Source organism: Conger conger, chromosome 15 (genome assembly GCF_963514075.1).
Source record: "Conger conger chromosome 15, fConCon1.1, whole genome shotgun sequence".
In the NCBI taxonomy this organism is placed as follows: Eukaryota; Metazoa; Chordata; class Actinopteri; order Anguilliformes; family Congridae; genus Conger; species Conger conger.
Window position 1 is genome coordinate 11,879,531 of NC_083774.1, and position 25,452 is coordinate 11,904,982.

General features: G+C 43.7%; 2 protein-coding genes across 4 annotated transcripts; one reads left to right on the forward strand and one right to left on the reverse strand.

Annotated features, from left to right (window-relative positions):
• Positions 1-838: 838 nt before the first annotated feature.
• On the forward strand, positions 839-11,867 carry LOC133111906 (beta-1,3-galactosyl-O-glycosyl-glycoprotein beta-1,6-N-acetylglucosaminyltransferase 3-like). Its single transcript, XM_061222544.1, has 5 exons — positions 839-923; positions 2,902-3,059; positions 9,066-9,207; positions 9,832-11,027; positions 11,766-11,867. The coding sequence occupies exons 1-5, from the start codon at positions 839-841 to the stop codon at positions 11,865-11,867; spliced, it is 1,683 nt and encodes a 560-aa protein (XP_061078528.1).
• bnip2 (BCL2 interacting protein 2) lies at positions 11,565-25,452 on the reverse strand. 3 transcript variants are annotated; one of them, XM_061221920.1, is made up of 11 exons: positions 24,357-25,452; positions 20,816-20,911; positions 20,544-20,611; positions 20,056-20,241; positions 18,000-18,182; positions 16,781-16,883; positions 16,555-16,686; positions 15,771-15,857; positions 15,561-15,659; positions 14,881-14,916; positions 11,565-12,410 (listed from the first exon to the last, which is right to left on the reverse strand). In XM_061221920.1, exons 1-11 carry the CDS (start codon positions 24,743-24,745, stop codon positions 12,353-12,355), a joined length of 1,437 nt encoding a protein of 478 aa, XP_061077904.1. In that variant the 5' UTR covers positions 24,746-25,452; the 3' UTR covers positions 11,565-12,352. The 3 variants fall into 3 exon arrangements, with proteins under 3 accessions (XP_061077904.1, XP_061077903.1, XP_061077905.1); XM_061221919.1 differs by having other exon boundaries at positions 20,535-20,611; XM_061221921.1 differs by lacking the exon at positions 14,881-14,916 and having other exon boundaries at positions 20,535-20,611.

Below are 25,452 nucleotides of genomic sequence, written 5' to 3' on the forward strand. Positions count from 1 at the left end.
TAAATGTTTTTGGCAGCATATGGATTTGCACGCACACACAGAAATGTATGAAAACTGGCACTAAAGCAAAAGTAGATGATTTATGTGCAGTGTATAAGTGTGAATGGATAATTATTTGTGTTATGGCGGCAGGCCTCTCCACAGAAAATGGCAGTTGAATCCATTACAGTCTAGAATACGTGCTTCCATTTTAGTGTCCGTCTGTGTCTGTCCGTGTCTGTCTGTGTCTGTCTGTCTGTCGGTCTGTGTCGGTCTGTGTCTGTCTGTCGGTCTGTGTCTGTCGGTCTGTGTCAGTCTGTGTCGGTCTGTGTCTGTCGGTCTGTCTGTCGGTCTGTGTCGGTCTGTGTCTGTCTGTGTCTGTCTGTGTCTGTCTGTGTCGGTGTGTCATACTCGAATCACATTGTGCAAGCCCGCCCTCTGCTGGTGAGAGAGTGCTGGTCCTCTGGTTTATAAAGATCAACACTGGTGGCTTTAGAGCGTCACATCAGGCTGGAATGAAATGAAGCCCTTCAGCATTGCTGCTCCATAGTGTCATTCAGTCCCACACCCTATGCCCAAGAATGACTGCTCTGTTTGATCGGGCGCCGACAGTATAATTCAGTCCTTTGGTACAGAGAGACTGTACTTCAGCTGCTTGGATAGCTAATGGCCTGAAAAGCAGCAGCAGCTGCTGACATACTTTTCTTTTAGGAAACGTGCACTAATCTTGCGATTCCCACCCCTGCAATGACATGGAGCAATGAGATATTATTGACCAGTCAAGATACGGAGAGAAATCATTTCAGGATGAAATTGGGGAATTGCACCCCGAAACATGTCTCTTCCTCTTGAATAAGGGATGGACAGCGAGTGGCACTCGTGCGACGTGTCCTGCAAGACCTGCTTTGGCCCTCAGGCTCTTGACTGTTCTGCCTGCCATGAAGGTACAGTATCCCTGACTGTCCTTCTGTATACAGTGGGTCAGCCCTCTGCCTGCCTTAAAGGTACAGTATCCCGACTGTCCTTTCTGCATACAGCTGTCAGCCCTCTGCCTGCCTTAAAGGTACAATATCCCCGACTGTCCTTTCTGCATACAGCCTTCAGCCCTCTGCCTGCCTTAAAGGTACAATATCCCCGACTGTCCTTTCTGCATACAGCCTTCAGCCCTCTGCCTGCCTTAAAGGTACAATATCCCTGACTGTCCTTTCTGCCATGAACATCAATGTTGAATATATGGATTATTTTAGCATGCATATTAGGATCCGCCAAAACTAGAATTTTGCAAACTGACCATAAGTTGCCATTCTCTTTCAACCTCTGGAAAGTCGTGCAGATGAGCTACGTATTTCACAGCCAGCTGTGAAATGTTCAAAACATACTGTTGTATATTTGTTCCAGTGTGGTTTTATATAAACCACTCATTCTCTCAAAAAAATATTTTATTTATATGTTAGGGACCATGTACAATATTAAACATAAATGTTGCCATTTGCTGTATTGTACCAGATTTACCCTCACCTCTTGTCCACTGTACTTCCTTTGTTCCTACTTCCTAGGTTCTGGTTCACCAGACAAGGAGTCATGTAAACAAGGGCCTTGTAGTTCAGCTGCCTGGCACACCAAACTCTGACAAACCCTTCAAAATTGATGTTTGCAGATCAAATATGAATCAAGGTTCAACAACTGCATTGCTTATTTCTTGCCTGAAATGTTTTCCGAAACTTATTTCGGTGGATTGCTTAGGAGAAAAAAAAAAAGAAGAACCACAGGCTATCCAATCAGGTATCAGTCATCCCTTGTTCTTGCTAATCCCATTGGCCATCTATTTGACAGAACCAACCTACAGTGCCGTATATACTGTACTATAACAGACGTCTTAATTTAGGACAGTTGTCTGAAGTGCGTTTGTTGAATCTGACATGGCACACTTGTATGAGCTCATAAGAGAAATTCTATAAGAATATGAAAATCTTCTTGCATGAGGCCCATTGACTAGATTTCCTTCTTGGTCGTAAAATAGTAAAATAGGTGTGGAACTCATTGTTATTCATTTTAGTTCATTATTATACATTAATACATTATTCATTGTGATTTATTGTCTTTCATTGTTGTATTTTGTAACTAATTCTACTATTCTTGTAATTAATATTTGCAGCAGTCAATTCACTGTTCAAAAGTTTGTCTTTCTGATTTAATATTTCATTTTATCTGTTTGTAATCAAACAATTCACATGTGGTCAAAATGCAGACTAAATTTAAACTGCATTTTAAACATTTTATAGACTACATTTTATACATTTTGGTTTCAGTGCATTAACTGTAAGAACTCTGAGAGGTTGAAGCCATTGAGGGAAAAGTCATGAGGTGACATGAGGTTACAGTGCAGTGGAATTCATTCCCTATTAATTAGTAATGAAAAACCTTCAGAGCATTTCCGTGACTGATAAAAGTCAGGAGATGTGGTCGACTGCATGTGCTGAGCAATATCATTCGATCATTTTTCAGTGTTTGTTTTCCATTTTGTATTGTGTTTTTATTCCCCAAGAATATGTAAAAATAGTTCAGGAATCATGTAGATATACAAGGGTCAAGATGCAATTTAAGGTTGCATTTCACTACTTGTTTTAATCAGAAACAGCTGTGAAGCCAAATGTCCAATTACTTTTGGTCCTAAAATGGGGTGGTTCGTATAAAAAGGGATTTAATTCCTGCATAGATCACTTCATATGGGCGTAAATACTCTCAATGGGCATTTACATGGGAGTACAGAGCCCAAAGAACAAAAATGTGGACCACTGTCCAAATACTTACGGACTGCACTGTCCCGGCGGTTTTGTATGGGAATCGTAACGGTACATGAAGCCGATTTGGCGAACGCGGGAAACACGGCGGTAGCTGTAATGGAATGTCCCCTCCTGGCAGGATGCAGCTTTCTGTACCTGCTGCTGGACAGAGTGTGCAAGGCCAGCTGTCCGGAGGGGTCCTTCAGGGACCTGGACCAGGGACGCCGCGTCCCCTGCCACTCAACCTGCGCCCCTGCAGGACGACTGCGAGACCTGCTCCGCCCACTACCCCAAGCTGTACGAGGGCACGTGCTTGGAGGGCTGTTCAGCGCCAGGGAATTTCGAGGTATAAGCAGAGCTTTGGGTAAAATAGTGAAGCACAGAAATACAAATGGCTGACTAAATATTTGTTTAAATGTTTAAATATTGAGTAAATATTTGAGCTTCTGAACAAGGATGTGTGTCTGGTTGGGTAGGGTGACCAGGTGTCCCGATTTACGTTGTGCTGCACACGATTTTGACACTTTGCCCCGCGTCCCTTATTGAGCCGATGTCCTGCATTTTGAAGCAAAATTAAGAAGATTCACGTTTCTCTATTAAAACATTGAGTGATCGCTTTTATTAGCCAATAATAATCATCTATGCCATTATCTACAATACTTCCTCTTGTACTAACGTTAACCCATATCTCAGTTTGATTGGTTGTAAATTAACACGCTTTTCAAGTCAAAAACATTAACAAGCCACATTGTCGAAGCTAACCAGCAATATCTCAAGAACGATTGACGGTAGCAACAGGAGAAGAACAGTGACAATGAAGACTGGTTGAGGCTGGGCCAGGTCGATGCTCCGAGAACTTTTTTTCATGTTTTGCCATTGTTTCGTATGGATGGGAATATGACTTGAAGAACCACAGTACAGAGTCGCATTGGAAAGTTTAGTTACAAAAACAAACATCCACACCTATGTGTGCATTTCTACTCAAACCAAAAGATGATAGCCAGACTGACAAAGTCACTGCGACTGAAATGACAAGCATGTATCACACTGCACCGCTCCCAGGTCAGCTGACTGTGGTAGCAAGCTCCTTTTGTCATATTGCTGTCTGGTGGGTTATTGTGTGTTGATGAGGTGCAGTATGTTGGGTTATAATGTGTTGATAATGAGCTGCAGTATGTTGGGTTATAGTGTGTTGATAATGGGTTGCAGTATGTTGGGTTATAGTGTGTTGATAATGGGTTGCAGTATGTTGGGTTATAGTGTGTTGATAATGGGTTGCAGTATGTTGGGTTATAGTGTGTTGATAATGGGTTGCAGTATGTTGGGTTGTAGTGTGTTGATAATGAGTTGCTGTATGTTGGGTTATAGTGTGTTGATAATGGGTTGCAGTATGTTGGGTTATAGTGTGTTGATAATGGGTTGCAGTATGTTGGGTTGTAGTGTGTTGATATTGAGTTGCTGTATGTTGGGTTATAGTGTGTTGATGAGTTGCAGTATATTGGGTTATAGTGTGTTGATAATGGGTTGCAGTTTGTTGGGTTATAGTGCGTTGATAATGATCTGCAGTATGTTGGGTTATAGTGTGTTCATAATGAGTTGCAGTATGTTGGGTTATAGTGTGTTGATAATGGGTTGCAGTTTGTTGGGTTATAGTGCATTGATAATGAGCTCTTTACATTTGACTCCAGACTCGACTCAGGCTCGTCAAAAATGACTTGAGACTCAACAATAAGGACTTGTGAACAATAAGAGTCTGCCAAATGGCAACGTGAAAATGACAAAATGAAAAATGTCACAGCCAATGATTATTTTTTAGTTATTCATACGAAAGATATTCCTTAGTTAAAACGCACCGAACGCCGTTTTACACACCACACCATGCGCCTTTTAGGAGCAACCATAGCAACACCCTAGGCTGTATTTCTTGCAGCATAGCTCGCTAAAATTACTGTTCCGCATGCTGTGGCCTGGCCTTTGAGTTTAAATAATTCAGGCGCACCGAGCCAAACAAAATGATTGCAACTAGCAAAATGTGGAGAATTAAAAGATGTGGGAGCAACCACATCAAATTATTTATACAAAGCTTCATTTAGTCCAGGATTAACCGGCCCCTATTTTGTTATTGACCATCAAATTGTATTACAGCCCATGGTAATGCTGAAGTTTTAATTTTTGGAAAACCAGAGATCGCTCAACAAATTAGTTTAAACCTTGGCCCTTTTGCACATAATGTGAAAAGTACTGCTCGAAATCTGGGATTAATTTTGGACTCAGAACTTAATCTCAATCTCCACATTACAAAAGTAATCCAGACTTGTTTTTACCATTTAAGAAATATCTCAAAAATCAGATGCATGTTATCATTGCAGGATACAGAAAAAATCATTCATGCTTTTGTTACTTCACGTCTGGACTATTGTAACTCCATATATACATGTCTAAGTCGTAAATCCATGTCCCGTCTCCAGGTGGTGCAGAATGCAGCAGCCAGACTTTTGACGAGGACAAATAGAAGGGCCCATATTACCCCAGTTCTAGCGACGTTACACTGGCTTCCTATTGAATTTAGAGTCAATTTTAAAATTTTACTTATTACTTTTAAAGCTCTGGCTGGCATTGCTCCAGAATATATCATTGACCTTTTAACATCATATCAAACTTCTTGCACACTCAGATCATCTTCCTTGGCATTATTGGCTGTTCCAAAGTCCAGGCTGAAAACGAAGGGTGATCGTGCTTTTTCGGTCGTAGCGCCCAGACTTTGGAACAGCCTTCCTTTGGATATCAGAACAGCTTCCTCCGTGTCCACTTTTAAGTCCCACCTCAAGACTCACTTTTATAAAATGGCTTTTAATATTTAATGTTTGATGTTTTGTGTATTTTTATCTCTTTTATATTTTATTGTTGCTGTCTTGTCTAATTCTTGTTTTATTTTTGTGTGCTGTTTGTGAAGCACCTTGTGCTCTTATGCTTGAAAGGTGCTGATATAAATAAAATTTACTTACTTACTTACTTCCTCCAGGACCGCGACTCGGAATGCCACCTGGAGCCCATCTGAACAAGCCTTAGATTCCACAAAGCTCCCATTTTTGCTAAAACATTTCAGAATAATGCCTTAAAGGTATTTAAAAAAAGATCATTGAAATCCAATCTTGCAAAGATTGAAATCTAATCTTGCATTTTAAACATTTCAAACTGCTTATTTTTTAAAGATTTATTTTGTGCAGTACATTTTTAATAACATTTAGATGTGCCGTCACTAGTCGAGGCATTCTAAAAAGATTTGTAATGGAGAAATAGTTTCCTTGGCAATTAAAAATTCTTATCTTGACATTTGTCCTACAACTGCTTGATGTTGATGATTAACACTTAACACCGGGTGTGGGGTTAATATGCAAGACAGGGTCTGCGTCAAAGTCAAAAAGTCAGTCGGCTTTATTGTCAATCCAATATATGTAGACATACAAAGGGCTGAAATTGCATTTCCCTCTCATCCACGGTGCATAATAAATAAACAACAAATGACAACATAACACGACAAGACCAAAAAAAAAAAAACTATATATAAATAATAAATAACAAAAAAAAAAAAACCAGATTTAAAATATATGGTGCAATGTACCATGTAAACAAATAAAGTGGCCAAAGTATGTATATGCATGTATGTATGCACGTATGTGTGCGTGTGTGTGTGTGTGCGTGTGTGTGCGTGTGTGTGGAGGGGAGGGGAGGTGGGGTTGCATTAGTCCAGAGTCAGTGGGGGCGGAGCAGTGGGGGGGGGGGAGCTGGGAGAGAGTTCAGCTTCCTGACAGCCTGATGGACAAAGCTATCCCTCAGCCTGCTAGTCCTTGCCCGGAGGCTCCTCAGTCTTCTCCCTGACGGCAGGAGACTGAAGAAGCCGTGTGTGGGATGTGTAATGTCACCTGTGATTCGAAGTGCTTTGCGGGACAGGCGTGTGTTATAAATGTCCTGGAGGGAAGGGAGGGGGGCTCCAACGATTTTCTCAGCAGCTCTCACTGTGCGCTGCAGGGTCTTTTGGCAGGACGCCGTGCAACCACCGTGCCACACAGTTATGCAGCTGGTCAGGATGCTCTCGATGGTGCCCCGGTAGAAGGAGAGCATGATGGGGGCTGGGGCTTTGGCTCTTCTCAGTTTTCGGAGGAAGTAGAGGCGTTGCTGAGCTTTCTTGGCCAGTGATGTGGTGTTAGTATTCCAGGAGAGGTCCTCAGTGATGTGCACACCCAGGAATTTGGTGCTGCTCACCAAAGATGTAGATGTAGATCCATTTTCAGGTAGAATCAGTCTTTATATGCACCTCACTGAAAGGATCATTTGATTTTTAGGCAAGACCGGGTCAGTGTAGGTCCTTATTTAGATACAATTCATATGTTATTGATAATGGGCATGTGCAGGAAGCTGAAATTACAGGATCTATTGATAAGAACTTTAATCCTCAGTGCTGCATTGGTTACTCTTTGTCTCTGGCTGTCGTCAGGAGACGACTGTGACGGTGAGAAACATGTATCACACTGCACCACTCCCATTCATACAGGTCAGCTGACTGTGGTAGCAAGCTCCTTTTGTCATATTGCTGTCTGGTGGGTTATTGTGTGTTGACATTTCTGTATTTAAAATCCTTTTTTGATTGATTTCATGTAATATTCTAATTTTCTGAGATTTTGAATTTGAGGTTTTCATAAGCTGAAAGCCATCAAAATTATAACAAATAAAGGCTTGAAATATCTTGCTTTGCATGTAATTTGTCTATGTAATATATTAGTTTCACCTTTAAAGTTGAGTTATTAAAATAAATTAACTTTTGCACGATATTCTAATTTTTCGAGTTTCACTTGTAGCTCGCTAAAATTACTGTTCCGCGTGCTGTGGCCTGGCCTTTGAGTTTAAATAATTCAGGTGCACCGAGCCAAACAAAATGATTGCAACTAGCAAAATGTGGAGAATTAAAAGATGTGGGAGCAACCACATCAAATTATTTATACAAAGCTTCATTTAGTCCAGGATTAACAGGCCCCTATTTTGTTATTGACCATCGTATTTTATTACAGCCCATGGTAATGCTTACATTATGAGTCACATGAGTCACACAGAGTTCTTTAAAAATAGAATGGTTATTTACTTTATATTATTGATTGATATATCAATTACCTACCACACCAGACCTGAGGTTTTGGCAAGCCTTTCTACAGCCACCTTGAGAAAGGCTTTGCCAAAACATTGGCTCAGGTGTGGTAGTTCATTGATATATGAATAAATTAAATAACCACTATCTTTTTGTGTGCCCCTGCTTCTTCAGTTGTCACATACTTTATGTCATATACAAAATATGTCTTCTACACTTCTGGTTTCTATATCTTCAATTAGCATCGTGATGAATTTCTATAGCCATACTGTTGTTTAGGCTGCACCATCCTGGAGACTTGAGACTTGACTCGGACTCTAGCTCAGAGACTTGAGACTTGACTTGGACTTGCATTTGATGAGTTGTGAACATCTCTGATTTCTGATGATATTGAAAACGTATCCTAATCAACTAGGCCCTGCATAATGAAAGCCTTGAATAGACTCCTGTAGTCCTATCACTTGGCCTGAGACTGTTATCTCTTCAATATGCACCTCTCCCCTCCTCTCCCCACCACTCCCTACCTCCCTGTAATTAATCGACTATCTTAACTGTTATTGTCACAATTGTGTGTACTATTTCATCGTTCCAAGGGTTCTGTTCACTTAGATGGATTTATTGCCGTTTATTGTTGTCCTTATCTTTGGGGTCATTCCTAGCCCTTGAAACTGTACCTCCCTTCAGGGTCTTTCAGTGCACTTTGTTGTATGTAGCTCTGAATAAGAGTGTCAGCCAAATGCCTGTAATGTAAAATGTATTGTGTGTTAATGGGACTCCAGGCTCCTGCTTGACACTGCTTTGGACTCCGGCCGGACCAGTGCCTAACCTGCAAAAAATAGCATTCTGGGCAAGTGGAAAAGTATTCAAATCCAAAACAAATGTGTTAATGTAATTGACCCAGATCTGATCGGTACTGGTTTCTTGCCCCTTCAGGTTCAGTTGTAATTGCAGAATTAGTCAGAGCCTTTTGGAAATGTCCTTAGCAGTTATTTTTAAATTACTACAGAGAAATACAATTTGGGCATTACAAATGGCTAAATAGACATTCCAATACGCGATGTGAGGTGTGTGAGGTGTGTGAGGTGTGTGAGGTGTGAGTGCTGTCCGGTTCTTCTCTCCGGTTCTGTCGCTCTGCGGTGAGCCTCAGCACCCGCGTGCTCCAGCACACCCCTGCCGCTCTTCCCGTCTCCTTCATCGCCATCCTGGGCCTGGCGCTGGCCGCGTACGCCCTGGTCCAGGAAGAGGCTGTGCTGGCACGACCCGCGGCGGCAGCGACCGTCTGGACCGCGACCGCTGCCCCACGGCGTGCCCGAACCCGAGGACAACTTCCTCCAGGACCGCGACTCGGAATGCCACCTGGAGCCCATCTGAACAAGCCTTAGATTCCACAAAGTGCCCATTTTTGCTAAAACATTTCAGAACAATGCCTTAAAGGTATTTCATTGAAATCCAATCTTGCAAAGATTGAAATCTAATCTTGCATTTTAAACATTTCAAACTGCTTATTTTTTAAAGATTTCTTTTGTGCAGTACATTTTTAATAACATTTAGATGTGCCGTCACTAGGCGAGGCATTCTAAAAAGATTTGTAATGCAGAAATAGTTTCCTTGGCAATTAAAAATTCTTATCTTGACATTTGTCCTACAACTATTGATGTTGATGATTAACACTTAATACGGGGTGTGGCGTTAATATGCAAGACAGGGTCTGCGTAGATCCATTTTCAGGTAGAATCAGTCTATATGCACCTCACTGAAAGGATCATTTGATTTTTAGGCAAGACCGGGTCAGTGTAGGTCCATATTTAGGTACAATTCATATGTTATTGATAATGGGCATGTGCAGGAAGCTGAAATTACAGGATCTATTGATAAGAACTTTAATCCTCAGTGCTGCATTGGTTACTCTTTGTCTCTGGCTGTCGTCAGGAGACGACTGTGATGGTGAGAAACGGCCTCTCAGACTAACTCACTTGCTTGAGGAGGATCAAGGCGGTTTACTCGCCTGCTCGGCAATCATCAGAGGGGACACAGAAGGCCTGGAGGAGACCAACCTCAGCAGGTTGCTGGCCTCGAGGAAGAAGAGCAGGGTTCTGTCCGAGGCTTTCTTCCTGAACGCCACGCGGGACTGCAAGGCTTACTTGAGAGAGAGGAAATTCCTCACCTCCACCCCGAGCCGGGAGGAGACCGAGTTCCCCGTCGCGTATTCCATGGTGGTCCACGAACAAATCGAGATGTTCGAGAGGCTCCTGCGGGCCATATACGTGCCCCACAACATTTACTGCGTGCACGTGGACCGCAAGTCCCCTGATGCCTTCAAGCTGGCCGTCCAGACCATCGTCTCCTGCCTGCCGAACGTGTTTGTGGCCAGCAAGCTGGAGAGCGTGGTATACGCCTCCTGGTCCCGGGTGCAGGCGGACCTCAACTGCATGGAGGACCTCATGAAGTCGCCCGTCCGGTGGAGGTACCTGCTCAACACCTGCGGCACCGACTTCCCCATCAAGACCAACGGCGAGATCGTGCGGGCCCTCCAGCTGCTCGACGGCAGGAACAGCATGGAGTCGGAGGTGCCGAGTGCTCAGAAGAAGGATCGCTGGCTGTACCGCCACGACGTGACGCGCGGCGCGGTGGTCAGGACGTCTTCGAAAAAGGGCCCTCCCCCCATCGGCACCCCCATGTTCTCCGGGAACGCTTACTTCGTGGTCACTCGAGAGTTTGTGAGGAACCTGTTTGAAAGCGAGGAGGTGCGCTCCCTTATCGAGTGGGAGAAGGACACGTTCAGCCCCGACGAACACCTCTGGGCAACGCTGCAGCGAATGCCCTCCGTGCCCGGCTCCAACCCGCCCAACAGCAAGTTCCAGCAGTCGGACATGCAGGCCATCGCACGCCTGGTGAAGTGGAGCTACCTTGAAGGGGACGTGAGGAAAGGAGCGCCCTATCCACCGTGCACCGGGACTCACCGAAGAGCCATATGCGTCTACGGGACCGGGGACCTCCGCTGGATGCTAAGTCAGCACCACCTTCTAGCCAATAAGTTTGACCCCCAAGTGGATGACCTTACCATCAGGTGCCTGGAAGCGTACCTCCGTTACAAAGTGGTTTATGGTAAACCATTAACTGAAATGGTGAGCAGGGGTTTTTTCCAAAAGGTTACATTTTAAAATGTACTTTGTAAACCTTGCATCTTTTTACATATTTTATTGTAAATAATTAGAATTTTCTACTCCTGCTGCAATTCATACATCACAATCTTGTGGACAATGCTTTCTTCACTGGAATTATGGTCTGAGCTCATCCTCTTCTGGACAGGTAAATTAAAATTTCACCCATTACAGTTTACAGCTCATTACTAGGTGTAATTATGACACTGTAAATTGTTTAAACTGTCAACTTCATGAATGGCACAATTTTAAATAAAAAATGTTTCTCATGATTAATATTGTACGTTTAGTCTAAACCTGACAAGAACATTTATTTTTTAAATGAACATTAAATGATAGATTATATTATTAAAGTAAGTTATTTTGAATGTTTAAAAACAGCTTTCATGACAAGAACAGAAGGCCCTTAATCTCATCTAGTCAGGTCATTTATCTTGCTATCTTGCTTTCCTAGCGAGTGCTTTCCCGTATGCCGATACGACAGTAACCTTCAAAACAAGCTGACGTTTTCAATCAAAAGTTTACTTGCAGTAAATTGATGCACAAGACCTCCAACATTTTTTCTTTTTTTTTTAAAAGAGGTAACATAATACAGAGATCAACTGTCCTTAAAAACTGAAACATTTATTCAAGAAATTTATTTTCCAGAACTTTCTCCTTAGTTTCCCTTCTGTTTCGTCTCCATTTTGTGCCGATAAGCAGGTAGGGGAAACGCACTGTGCAGCTTTTCACGTGTGGGTCATGAAGGACATCCGCAGGGGAACAGGTGTGACTTTACCCACGCTCTACACAAATGCAACATGATCAGAGGGTCTGCTGACCTAAAAAATGACTTCAAATCACAACCATAAAAAATATATTACTCTCTGACCTTTATCGCTTTTTTTGAATATATACACATTTAAATGTAACGAGTAAAATGCGTCAACCGTTTGTAACAGAGTGCCTTAAATATCTGCAAGATACAATGGTAACTGACAAAAAAAAAAAATCTAGGTTTGGCTTCATACATTAAAAAGGTTATAAAATAAAATAAAATGTAACGGCATGTTGTGATAAAGACCACAGATCAAGTGTTTGGCAAACTAACACAGCAGTGACAGGGTTTTCAATGTAACGGGCGGGCATGACTTGAATGTGAAAGGCACTTGACTCTTCCAGTGCTGAAGTTAAAAGGCTGGCAGGCTGAGTACACACGAGGCTCAGTAAAACCACGGGCCGCTGTGGGTTCGGCACATTCTTCGGTCACGTCTCTCTCCCGAGCGGGGCCCCCTGGAGGCGGAGGCCCCTCACTGCGGCGTGGCTGCGGTGGCGGGCTCGGCCTTCCCGTGCATGTCCTGGTCGATCCTGAGGTGGACAAACGACTGGTCAGCTCACGGGCCCGGGCGCGCTCAGACTGACCGCGGCGTCCTGCGCTTTACTGCGAGTGTGTGACGGTGCGGCGAGAGAATGGGGGGTTATGGGTGCGTCCCTGCCACTCCTGGGTTAATTCGCACGTCTGCCTATGTTTAGCTGCGCGTGATGTTTACTAGCCCACAGCTGAAGCCTGTGCAGCTGAGCTGATGGACTGCACAGTGGTGACTGACAGCACAGTGGTGACTGACTGCACAGTGGTGACTGACAGCACCTGCCTCTGGGGACAGGTGTGGCTCCCAGCACATTCCTCTGCTTCACCAATGGGCCTACTTAAACATAAAAATCTGTTTTTTCAGAGAGAGTAATGGCCATAAACCCTGTTAACTGCATGACAACCACATTTTTAACAGATTACTTAAGTTGTTAAATGTCGCCCAGACATTATGATTGGTATAATGACGTGCAACATCTGCATTTGTTATTCTAAACTTGATATACACTGCCAATAATGTCATTCTTTCTTGAGTGATGCCTATTTCCACTACAATTACGTTTATTTATATTCTTATTTATATTATACCTAAGAGTAAAGCAATACCTAGGAGAAAGGGACAATGCATGATTAAAAAGTTGCTGCAAAAAATAGAATCAAATTGGGATTTAGGATCATGAATCTAAGAACTCTGACAATCAGCCATCTCAATGGTCACATGTACATCTTTGAACGAGACTGAGAAAGTCGAGAACATGGTCAGTTGACCAAATGTTTTCCAGCCAAACTGTACAGTTACATAAAAGACATCAGATTGCTGACACACAATTCTCCCCCATCTTGTCTCTATACAGTACATGGCACCAGTCTCAATGTAGCAGTCAGTCTAAAATCAATACTACTCAGCTGGACTGTGTTTTTGGATGTAACACCAATACTCAATGCAGGGCTTCATTGAAGAACAGTAATGAAATTTCCGTTGCAACATCCCATAACTTTAGGACGACAAGCTGATTAATTTGCCCCGTTAGTCGTTATGACAGTTTAACCATGCACCTACACCACAAACTTTTTACTTGCCAGTGTACTTGTGTACATTTGCATTAGTCGGTTTCTATGTATTAAAAAAAGGAAAGCATAGGGAGGTGTTAAGGGACTGAAACCAGTGTCACGGTTAACACACATGCAGTGAAGAATTACTCCCCCTGCAGGCTGACCCATGACAAAAACACCACAAACCCATCATCTGTGTGATCCACTGCCAGTCACCACAACACCAAAAAGCTTAACCTTGAGGCTAATGCTGCATGGACTGGTGAACTTCAATAAATGTAACATAGTTGACAAAGACATTTCATATATTTAATTACAGCTAAGAAACTGCTGTAACTGTTGTGATCGAGCGGAATAGTGACTTAAAATGCACTCCCCTCAATCATTGAATCTTTGATTACATAAATATTTTAATTTATAGAAGCCTCTCCGCCCAATTTTTGTATTCAGAGGGTGAAGAGAAATTAAAGTTATTTGGGGGGGGGGGGGGGCATCATGCCAAGCAGGTTTTGTGTTCTGTAAAATCAGCAGGTTTTGTAAGTGGCTGATGTGATGTCCTGCACTGTAAATCATTTTACAAAGCGTGATGTCAGTTCAATATCATTTTCATTACTTGCAATAAGGCATATTACAGAAATCAATTAATTGGTTAGCTTTGAGACTGACAGAACTGTATTTCAGTGAAAAAGTTGGTTTGAAAGCTCCAAGATGCCTTGCTGGAAGTTGACTTTAAAGAAAGCTCACTTCATAATTGGGACTAGTTTCAATAACATAAATAAGATTGAACTGTGTGAAGTCCAGTACTGGGGGATATTTCACAAAGCACGATTACAGAGTTAGCTGGATAACTGTGCAGAGTAAAACCCAGAACAGCTCTTTTTACTAGTCTACCTTCCAGTTTTGTGAGGGATTTTATTCAGTGCAGTTATCCAGCTTTATGAAATGGGGCCCTGGGAATACTGATGTACTTGGCCATAATGATATTTTCAAAAACCACTATTAACACAATGTAAACAGTCAAATGAGCTGATGTCAAAATCTCATTTTAAAATGAGCCAGTCTCATTTTAAAGTGATGGATTTGAAGGGGTCAGAACTAAAAATTTAATAACTAGCAAAAAAAACTAACAAACTAAAAGACATCAACTTTTCCGACGTTTTTGAGAAGCTGACGAGCTCTGAAGGCTAGAGTTCTCCCAGCTTCAGATGAAAGGGGGAAACACCGACAGTGTGTGAGTTTGGGCTGACTGGCATCGATAGAGAAGTTCTCTTCCCCCTGATCTCACCCTGGACGGCACCCCTGGAAGTTTCTGCAGCATTCCTCAAAGCCAACCAACCGATTAACTGTTAGTTTCCGTGCAGTGCCAAAAGCACCCGCTGAAACCAAAGCTGGGTTTTCAGCGGTGAAGGCGGATACCTTTTACGCCTTTTCCTATTTTTTTCTTCATCAAACCTTTGAAAGGGGGAGGAGGAGGAGGAGGAGGGGGGGCAAGGGAGAGTGGTTAGGGAACAGAGAAAATCCAGAGTCTGACAGCCAACAGCAAACATTCGAGGAAGAACAGGAAGTCATCGTCCAGTTTCCGGAGAGGAGCTTTTCCTTTGCGGTGTGTCAAGACTCATAAGGGAAATGCGTTTCATTCCCCTCAAAGCACATTCTGTAAAAGCTAGCTTTGGAAGTGCAGCTGTTCTACAGGGGACAGTCAAAGAGGTTAGGCTTCTGTGCATACAGCTAGGAGGTGGACATTCACATCCAACTTAGTACTGAAATGTTTACTACAGGGGTGCACAGCAAGGGCTGATCTGCTTCAGGATTTTGTGCCAACTTCTGCTCCTAATTATTTCATTAGCTAAATAATGTCTTGATCAGATATTTGTATATGCTACAGCCACAGACTGCTAGTGTATCCTAAAGATTTTACTGTGCTCAAGTACAGGAGTGAACCAGCATCATTTTTAGAGCTTTCAGAGAAACAAATTCAGATAACTGGTTGGAACAAAATCCAGTACGCAGAGCGGCCCTCCAGGACCGGAGTTGTGCACCCCTGCTTTACTAGATGTTGCAGTGAACGGGTGAAAATTCAGCCGTCGCAAACTTACTCTTTGATGCACTCTGGTATTGACACGTATTCCATGGGAACCATTTCAGCCAGGTCTACCAGGCTGAATACATACTTGATTTTTTGGCTAAATTTCGAGCTAAGAAGGAAGAGGAGAAGGACGAGTAAGAAACTGGCATTCATGTTATTCAGTTTGTTCATGAATGGCCATTAAAAAGGGAACAGGCCTGAGACAGCGGGATTCGCTCACCTTATGAAGGGCTTTGTGATGGCGAGGAGTGTGCGGATGAACCAGGAGGGGTGGACGATGATCAAAGACTTTAAATTCTTGCGTAACCTGTAACGACAACCAGGGCCAGAGAGAAGTTACTCGCGTTTAATTCAAATAGTCAGGCTTTAATGACAAGTCTGTACTGCTTCAGCAGCACTGTAACTGACACAAAGGAAAAAGTGTCTAGAACAAATGATAAAATAGGAGAAAATATCACTGCAACTCTGCTAGGAGAACAAGGGATCCAATCATACTCAAGCTCCATCTACTCTTAAGAAAACTGTAATTAGCTGCAGTTCTAGTAAACCGCTTTATAATCCACTCTGTACACACGTTAGACCAGAGATGCCATACTTATTATATGTTTTTTGTGACGTGGTACACATGACTTGAAGGCACAGTGAGTAATTTCAGCTGAATTTAGCAGTGAGGTGACTAAGGGAGGTGTGTGAACATGTTGTGACCTACATAAGACACCACAGGCCAATGCGTGTGTCTTAAGTGGTTATCAGTTATCGGTTTGTCAAAACAAAACATTGACGCAAAGGTACAGGAGTTTAAATTCAATTTAAGTCGCTCTAAATGAAATAAATGTGCTCCATTTCAACCCAAGAGCTACAGATTATAATGTTCTGTACAGCCTTTGCTTTACTTATTTTTTCACAAAGATTAACACTATAGAGATAATACAATCTAGTAGCCAATAAACAATATGTATAAAATATATAAGTAATAAACGGAAAAGAAGCTACTGTCTCATCACCTCCGGTCGATCTGCTGGTAACATTTCCGTAGCCAGCCGACGCTGGGCATCTTCCTGCGTGACGTGGCTCCGTTTAGATACACGATCATGTAGTTCTCCGCCACCAGCAGCTCCAGAGTCCCAATCACGTACCTGCAGAGACGCGACACGCCAGCCTGGGTCTCATAAAATGACCCGGGAGCCAAAACCATTAAATGTTTCATTGGACCCTCTCACACCGTCTTACTTGAAGAGATTGTCCATGATGTATCTGTAGTTTGGTTGACTGCTTTCCGGCATGAAGCACACAGCGAACACAATGATGGCATTCAAGCCGTCTCCATAGTAACCTGGCAAAAAAAAAAACACAAAAAAAACAGCAGGTGACAACGTGTAACCAAACCAAATAAGGGTGCATAGCGACACACAAAGCGCAAACATAAAGTGACATGAAATACAGTAACTGTATATAAAATGCACCTCGGAAAAATATGAAAACCAGAGAAATGAATTTACAAAGCGCTCGTAAACGCAGCTGTACTTTTCTTGCGCGACACCGCACCATGTGGCCAGCACCTCGGTCGGACCCCAGATTGACGCGCCCCGGCCCGGGCCCATTGTGATTAGTAATGGTATGCAGAGTGGCAGGCGGGCCTGTGGAAACAGCTGTCGGGGGTGAGAGAATGGTCCTCTCAGGAAACAGACGGCGGGACGGTCCCATTGAAGCGCGTCTGGGGCCGCCATTAACAAGCCCTCCCATTAATCACGCCCTGCCTCCAAACTGACCCACCCCCCCACTCCACCCTCACAAAACAAGAGCATTCTATCACTCTCCCGCTTCCCTCTCTCCCCGCCTCCCTCTGTCTCAGTCTCTCTCTCTCCCCAGAGCCGTGATAACCGTGTGAGCGTGAGCGTGTGGCCATGACGACAGAAGACGCTAGAGGACCCCCCTAGCATGCTGTGCCCGCCTGCTTTAGGCAGAGACCCTCTCATGGGGCACTCCGATCTACGCACTTGTATCCTTGTGGGTCATGCTCCCCGGTGTCTCTGTGCAACCCCAATGGAGGTTTAGTGGTGTCCCCAACTTCATCCACCTACTGCGGGTTTACCACTTCATGGCTGGTTATCATTACAAGAACATTGAGCTCTGGTATTTGGAGTTTACTAGTGTGGAAATTAATTTGATTCATTTCTTTCTTTCTTTCTTTCTTTTGATCCAGGGCACTTCACTCAAAAGGAATCAACTATGTTTAAGGAACCTTTAAGTAAAGAACAACCACCTACACGCTGCGATTAAGGTCGACAACCAACTACTCAACTCGCTGAGTCACATCAGTATTTGCTTCTCCAAAAGTGAAACCGCCAATTTGGTTTTTAAATCACACTGAAACAACGGAGCCGAAATGGCTGCCACGACGGCCACAGAATGGGTGAAGTTTCTATGGTTTCTATGGCCTCCCGCTGACCTCCATGACTGATGACCCTCTTGTAGGGCTCGATGGCCTTCATGTCCACCCTGTGGTCCTGCTCTCCGATCCGGAACACCCTCCAGCGCCGGCTCTCCTCCCGCTCGTCCGCTGCGGAGTACTCCGGCACCGACTCCACGCCCTTCTGCAGCAGCTCCGTGGCCTTGGGCTTGGGAAGGTCGTCTGGAGGAGAGCGGGTAAGGAGGGACGGGGAGAGGGAAGCTTAGAAAGTAAGGGAGCAGCTCATTCTCAAGGGGCTCTGATCATGCTAACATTCAAGGGGAAGGCGAGGGGGGTGAAGGCAGTTCTAGGTTTAGGGGAATAAGGAAACCGCAGTGGAAATAAACAGAAATTTCAACAGCAACAATGAGGCACTTGGTGTCATCTTGCAAGGAGCAGGGTGGGTTTCAGATGGAAAGGGTTCCATGTCTTCCCACTAAATTAGCTTCTCCCACCATGGGAGCCCACTAAACCAGCTGTGTTCGGAGAGACATGCTTCTCCTCCGAGCTCTACTGTGTGGACTGTAGTGTCCTAAACGGTCACTAGCTGACAAACAAGTACACCAGAGGAGCACACAAGCTTCAGCCAAGTCACTTAAAAAATAGAGATCTAATGGACCATGGGCCAAACCTCAACTTTAAGGTCCTTAAGCGGTCAAGGTCAGTGCAGGTCCCACAGGCTGTAAGCACAGAGATCTGAATGGAACCTGTGTCTTTTTGGAGTAGCAGAGGCACAATTCAAACAAACACTGAAGACCAGACGGGCCCCTAAAGTCCTACAACTAAACCACAACTTCAGCTACAGTAACTCAAGGGCGACATGCCCTCAACGTTTCATTTATTTGCCTTTTCAGGTGAACCTCAACACCATCGCTTTACACGGAGTATAGTGCAGACCATTTGTTTGAGAAGTTCTTAGTTTACATTTGGATTTCGCTGCTAGAAATGTCACTGGGACATGATTAATCAAACAAGTACTGCAGAAAAACACTGCAGGTCCACCCTGATATGGATGCAGTCTCCCATTTCTCCCTTTATCTCTGTGCTGAATACTCGGTGGGACCAGTCCTCAACAGGTAAGCTGCTGCCTCAGGCCTTTCCATTCCATTCCAATTCATATGCCACAAGGTTTTCATGTGGCAAGTCGTTGCATTCAAAACAGTGCTTCTTCAAAAACCTCTCCACATATCAAAGCATTTGATGTCGGCAAAGTTGTAATCCCATGTTTGTCTAAAATTAGCTTAGTTCATACTAAGCTTGTACATTTTTTGGAGATGTGAGATATTTAGAAATAAGTTTAACTTACTAGCTATATATGTATATTCAAATTTTGCATGCTATGGATATAAATTAATGTAATTTGAATCAGCCAGCCATCAAAAAACAAATTAAAGGGACCATCTTAATTTGAACATACACAAATCAAGAACATGCGAGACCATGCAAAAATGATCCAAATGAAACAAATATAGCCTATACGATGAAATGTGTCATCAGTGCAAACTTGATTGGTTCACATAACCAACATACGCATGTGGGGAAAACAAAGATTAAAAAAATAATAAATGAAATCACAACTTTGGGGATCAGATTGTCTTGATAAGGTGACATTCTCACTGAGACCTTACCACACGGGAGAGAAACCAGAAGCTGGTTAGGAACCTGCTTCCAAGCACAATGAGCAGAAACAATCCTTCCAGGAGAGAGAGGAAAGCAGAGTGGAGAGACAAAAACAGAAATGCCTTTTAAACACGGCAAGGATGCATGCTCAATCACCTGCAAACCTAAGGAGACTGCAAAAACGCACAACACGCTTGGAGAAAAGGTTTGCGTGATACAGCTTCTGCTGGACCTGTAAAAGTTTCCATAATAGGCCTTAATCCAGCACTGCAGGGCTCCTCCAATCTAGATTCCTGAAAATCAATAACGGTCTGAGTGGCAATGAGATGAATTCAGAAGGTTATGTTTCCTGGCTTGTCAAAGAGCCCGCAGACCGCGGGTCTCGGTACGACGGTCGAGGATCACACGCTAACGTGCTAAAGCGGGAAGGCCCTACCTTCCCACTCGAACTCGTTGCTGTTGTCTGAGGGCGTGTCCATGCCGTCCAGATCCAGGTCTCCGCTCTCCTCCAGCTCGTCCGACAGGATGGAGCCCTCGCTGCGGTCCAGAGTCAGGCTGATGTCTGGAGCCACCAGCTTCTTCTTCACCTTCTTATCCCCGTTTGAGCTGTAGGGCTGCGGGGCTGAAAAACGACCGTTTCTTAATGGTGGCAAAATCTCCAGAGGACGCTACTCAAAGTTATGTGCAACTTCCTAGGGGGAGTGACCGAACTAGGAAACAAAGAAAAAGCAGCCCTTCCTCACAGAATTGTGTAAATACTGTCTTTTATAAGTAATTTATTAAAACCTTTCTTCACTCTTCCTCTTTTTTTTCCCTCCACAATTTTGCAATGTACAGAGCTACAGCTCCGCTAATGGATTTGGAGAGCTTAGATAAGTACAGTATGTGCCGCTAACAGGAAGAGTGGGCTCTTACCGGTGTCTCCATCCTCAGGGGCACCGGTGAAGAGCTCTTCGTCCATCTGCATGTCCTCCTCTTCCTCAGGCAGAGGCCTGCAATGCAAAGCCAAATCTGATAATCTGGTACGATGGCACCATCACCAGGATCCGCACAATCACTAACCCAGTTACCTTGACTTTCACTGACACAAATCTGCTTTTAACCAAACCTTTAACTAAACCTTTAAAACCAAATGCCATTAATGTAATGTTCACTGTAAGCTGAAGGGAGGCAGTCCAGGCTGTTTTTTTGGATACCTGGGGAAATCCTCATCCTGCCACTCTTCCTTTAGCTCCACTCCCTCCATCCTGAGCCGCGCCTCTGTAGTGGCCACCGACTCCTGGCGCTCCAGACTGCAGAAAACAAAACCGAGCCCACGAGCATCAGTTCTGAGGTTAGTTCACGCTCACACCGCTACACCAGCAGCAGTATCATAAGGCGACTAATAAGCAAACTCCATCCGTCGCGTTCATTGGCTGGGTCACTCAACATTGTACATCCTCGATTGATCCCTGCTGCTTACCTGAGCTCAAGCCTTTCGTGTGATTCGATGTGTAAAACACAAAAATAATAAAATAAAACACCCTTCACTATCTACTCTATACTGAGTTTGGGGCACCTAATGAATTTATATGTAATTCTGTTTAATGCCGGGTGTTGCTAAAGTGACATTTTCTGTTGACCATCACTGGTTGCATGTGATCGTACTCTGAAACTACACTTACTGCAAGCTGTTAGCATCCACACAAATGACCGTCCTGAAATGATTATGTTTTTGTCTTTAAGTGGAGAAAGAGCCAAGTTTTCCTTTGCTTATCGGACACTCAATCGACGCAGTGTGCCCCCGTAGCCTGGCTGTAGCGCACATCAATGCCCGATTCACAGCCCTGCCAACTATTCATTAAAAATCAGCCACTGAAGCCCAGCTCGCACACAGCTGCACAATCGGGTCTTTGCCTGGGAGATTCTCAGATGATGCGAAGAAGCAGTGCATTAAGGCTAGGGTTGTAATTCACCGCTTAACTGGACAAAAACAATATATACCCATCTGCTAGAGATGGCAACAGCTACAGAGTGGCTCTTTCATCCACAAGCTCTAAGGTACTGCAGCCCTTCTCAAATCTTCAATGTGTTGAGTGTTTAGGTAAATATCAGAAATATAAATAAAATCCCAACAAGCAAACACTTGTTGACTGTACAAGCTTATTTTTTCCCATCCTAGATTGTTTTGTAGAATGGCCAAAAATGGCCAAGGAAAATCTGAGGGAAGAGTTCAGACTAACATTCAGGAAGGTGATTCATTTCCCCCCTCTAAGTGCTATGCACTATGGATGTTTTTAAGACTAGACGTTTTATTCAGGCATTCAATTAAATTAGTAGAATTAGTAAGTTATATAACTTCTAATTGCAACTTAATCATATTGACTTTGTTTCAGAGAACAGCTTCACAATGGGAAAAGAGGAAATAATGACTAATCATTTTGTAAAAGCTTACATAACATTTCCTGTAGAGGTTTTAGAACAACAGCAAAAAGCACAAATGAAGCTGAACACAGGGTTCTTATGGTGATTGCAATTTAGACTATACTGTAGACAGAGTTTTTAGGTTGGTTATAGCAGTGCAATATTGTATGCTGGGAGCATGGTCATAACCCAAATGAAACATCATATGGGGTGTTGAAGGGGTGGCCTGTAGCGTAGTGGTTAAGGTAAATGACTGGGACACACAAGGTCGGTGGTTCTAATCCCGGTGTAGCCACAATAAGATCTGCACAGCCGTTGGGCCCTTGAGCAAGGCCCTTAACCCTGCATTGCTCCAGGGGAGGATTGTCTCCTGCTTAGTCTAATCAACTGTACGTCACTCTGGATAAGAGCGTCTGCCAAATGCCAATAATGTAATGTAATGTTGTCATAACCCACGTGGCTACAGGTATTTTGGAGTGGTCATTACCTAGACATTACCACAAGCAGCCTTTTCAGGGCATTGATAACCATTTTATGCAGGGTTTTCGGCTGGTGGTAACTCAACTGAACCAATATTGTCTCAAAGTTTCTCCAAAGTGGTCATATAGTGGTCCAGCAGGCTGTGTATGGAGTGTATGCTGTGTTGTTGTTGTTGTTGTTGTTTTACATAATCTGTAAAACATGGTATTGGGTATAGCACATTTTTGACTGGTCCACATTGTGTGCTGCCAAAATGGGTTCTGCGGGAGCGGCCTCCCTTTTGACCAGTGTCACAGTGAAATGAAAAGGAAGAAACAGAAGAGGAGTGTGAGGAGCAGACCTGAGCAGCAGTCATCCAGTGCGGAAGAGTGGTTGGCTCTCCTGCTGAAAACAGCAAAGCTAATGGCCTACTGTGCATGCTAGTGGTCATGCCCTTTCTCGTAATGAGGGCGAGGAATGTGCCAGGATACTGTTACCAACCCTACCCCCGGTACCCTTGTCTCTGACAGCCATGGAAGCTGTGCCTGAACTGGGACATTTGTTTTTTGGCTGAGGGGCCTTTGCATAGGCAGGTATATTACTAACATTACTAAAAGTAACCCTCAGAACATTTTTTGACATTTTTTACCCCCAAATGTCTTCTCTCCTTTGAAACCATGGTGATGGTAGCTCATGTGAACATGTACCCAAATGATTTTAGAAGGGAGTATTCTGGTAAATGTATAAATCGGGCCAACCAATCAGGACCCAGGTTTTCCAGCAGATGCACGCTGCTAGAGACAGCCTGAGGTTCTACTATAATGAACTCAAAACTGTGTTGTCCCGAAAAAGGGTAGAGGTGAAGATGGAATGCAAAACCACTACTGGCAATCTGACTTAGCAAACTCTTCTCAAAACCAGAGATGTAAACACCACTTAGGGTGGTACTCAGGGAAAACTGGAGAGAACAAATGTTTATCCAAGCTGAAAGGCCATACAGTGTAGTGTGTTCTAGAGAGGCTGAAAAAAAATCATTTTAAAAGACTAAGAAATTTCCTATGAGCAATGTAACTCCTCCCGTCAAAAGACCACAGTTACCTCTGATTTTATTTATTTTACAAGGGCTGGCAAGAAGTGTGTGCATGTGTGTGTGGATATGGTTGGTGGGGTTGGGTGCAGGGTTCAGTTCAGCTGTTGATCTGAGCCCCCCACCCCACCAGGCGCAGGAAGCAGACCTGCTCTTTTCTGGTGTCTTCGCCAAGTCAAAACCAGACTCAGCTGTGAACCAAAAAGAGTCTCTTTCAGAACCCATCTGAAAGGATAGACCAGCAGGTGGGTGGAAAACGCTGTCCTTTTCTTTCGCAGGTTTGTAGTCAGAGGCAAAATATAATTGCTCTAAAATAATAATAAAACTGATGCAACATGCACTACTGCTGTTAAAGTAAAGCTAAAAATGCCACCAAGGAAAATGTCTAAAGCCAAATAAACATTCTGACGTCATAACGTTACATTGTCATTAAGCGCAGTGTCAATCGGTGATGCACTACAAACTTGACCACCAAGCGAACTTTTCCGGCGAGGACTGGACAATAAAAGATGCGCTTGCCAAAAGGTTGCCATTGTGTTTCCCAGGCACATAAAGAGCATTGCCAGCTAGCTACAGTGTATAATTACTGAACTGTGTCAACCACTCCTTCAACCTTGTTGTTACACGTCGTCATGTCTACCTTACACTCCCTAAGGGTACTTAAAGCAAGGTATCCATCTGCATCATTGCGTTTATAGTGTATATATTTTTACGTTGTGTGCATGCAGATCTAATCATCTGAAACTAAAGTTTAGCTGGCTAACAAAGAAGGCAGCGGTGCAACTTACCTTCCATTGTGTACAGAGGAGGGGTTCGGCTGGGGAAGCTCCACTGGAGAGGAAACTCGCACATCTACAGGAAGCTGCGTCTCCAGACAATGAACAAAAACATGTTCATTGTCTGGAGTTGCCGTTTGCTGCGGCGAGCCTGCCATTTCTGCATCAGATACACTCTGAGACTCCCCACCATCACACTTCTCCAACGAAGGGGACGTTTTGTCCGTGGTGTCTGGTTCTTCTTCCCCCGAAGTCGAAGTCGCCGGTGTGGCCGGCCTGTTTTCCAGATCCTCAGATATCCTGGGTGTGTCTGGCTCGGAGCTGCTATTGTTTGAGTTCATATCAATAACGATACTCGTCTCCATCAGCCCCGCGTCACTTTCCGTACATTCAGTAGCCATCGGAGCAGTCAACAGTTATTAAATTTCAGTAGCCTATTTCAAGTTTGATGCAAGCAAATGAACCTCATAAGGTGCAAAATGTGGCTTCCACAGATGAGACAATATCGCAGTGTAACAACGTTAGAAACTATTAACTGTCACACCACTAATTTAAAACGTTCTCACAACAGATCCTAAGTAGGAAAATGTAGCTAGGCAATATAGCCTACGTACGCATATGTTCTGCTTGACAAGTGGTTTCTTGAACCAAACTAGCCAACTAACTAGCCAGCCAGCTAGCTAGATAGATACTGTTAGCCAACCTAGGTTTTCGTGTGTGGCCCAGCAGCACCGAGGTGTTTGTCTTTTCCAATTCTACCGGATTGCTGTTCTGTAGGCAAAACTAAAACGGTAGAGCTAACGTTACTGTGGAGAACAAGTCGCTAGCATTAGCTTACAGTAAGCAATACTATATAATTTTAAGCAAAATATAACTGTCAGCACCAAACAATTATAACGTAGGCTACGTTAGATTAATTTAATATTACACGCAGCGGATCACTGCCTAATCACCAGTTAGCTAACGTTAGCTAAGTTTTCCTTGAAACCTGACCGTCCATTGTGAACGGCAACGCGTTAGCTCCTTTACTGGGCCGGCCGACTTCTCCGTCTTCGCTCTGCCTCCTCTCCCCAATTTCTCCAGCCTGTGTCACTGCAGCGCAGCTTGC

Bases quoted from the DNA above. Each gene is read 5' to 3' on its own strand.
- LOC133111906 (XM_061222544.1), top strand. From the start codon at position 839: ATGGACAGCGAGTGGCACTCGTGCGACGTGTCCTGCAAGACCTGCTTT. The intron at 924-2,901 runs GTACAGTATCCC...CCCTCCTGGCAG, and splicing joins CTGTTCTGCCTGCCATGAAG to GATGCAGCTTTCTGTACCTG. The intron at 11,028-11,765 runs GTGAGCAGGGGT...GCCGATAAGCAG, and splicing joins GTAAACCATTAACTGAAATG to GTAGGGGAAACGCACTGTGC.
- bnip2 (XM_061221919.1), bottom strand. From the start codon at position 24,745: ATGGCTACTGAATGTACGGAAAGTGACGCGGGGCTGATGGAGACGAGT. The intron at 15,858-16,554 runs GTGATGAGACAG...TTGTCGTTACAG, and splicing joins TACCAGCAGATCGACCGGAG to GTTACGCAAGAATTTAAAGT. The intron at 14,917-15,560 runs GTAAGTTTGCGA...CCCCTTTCAAAG, and splicing joins ATACCAGAGTGCATCAAAGA to GTTTGATGAAGAAAAAAATA.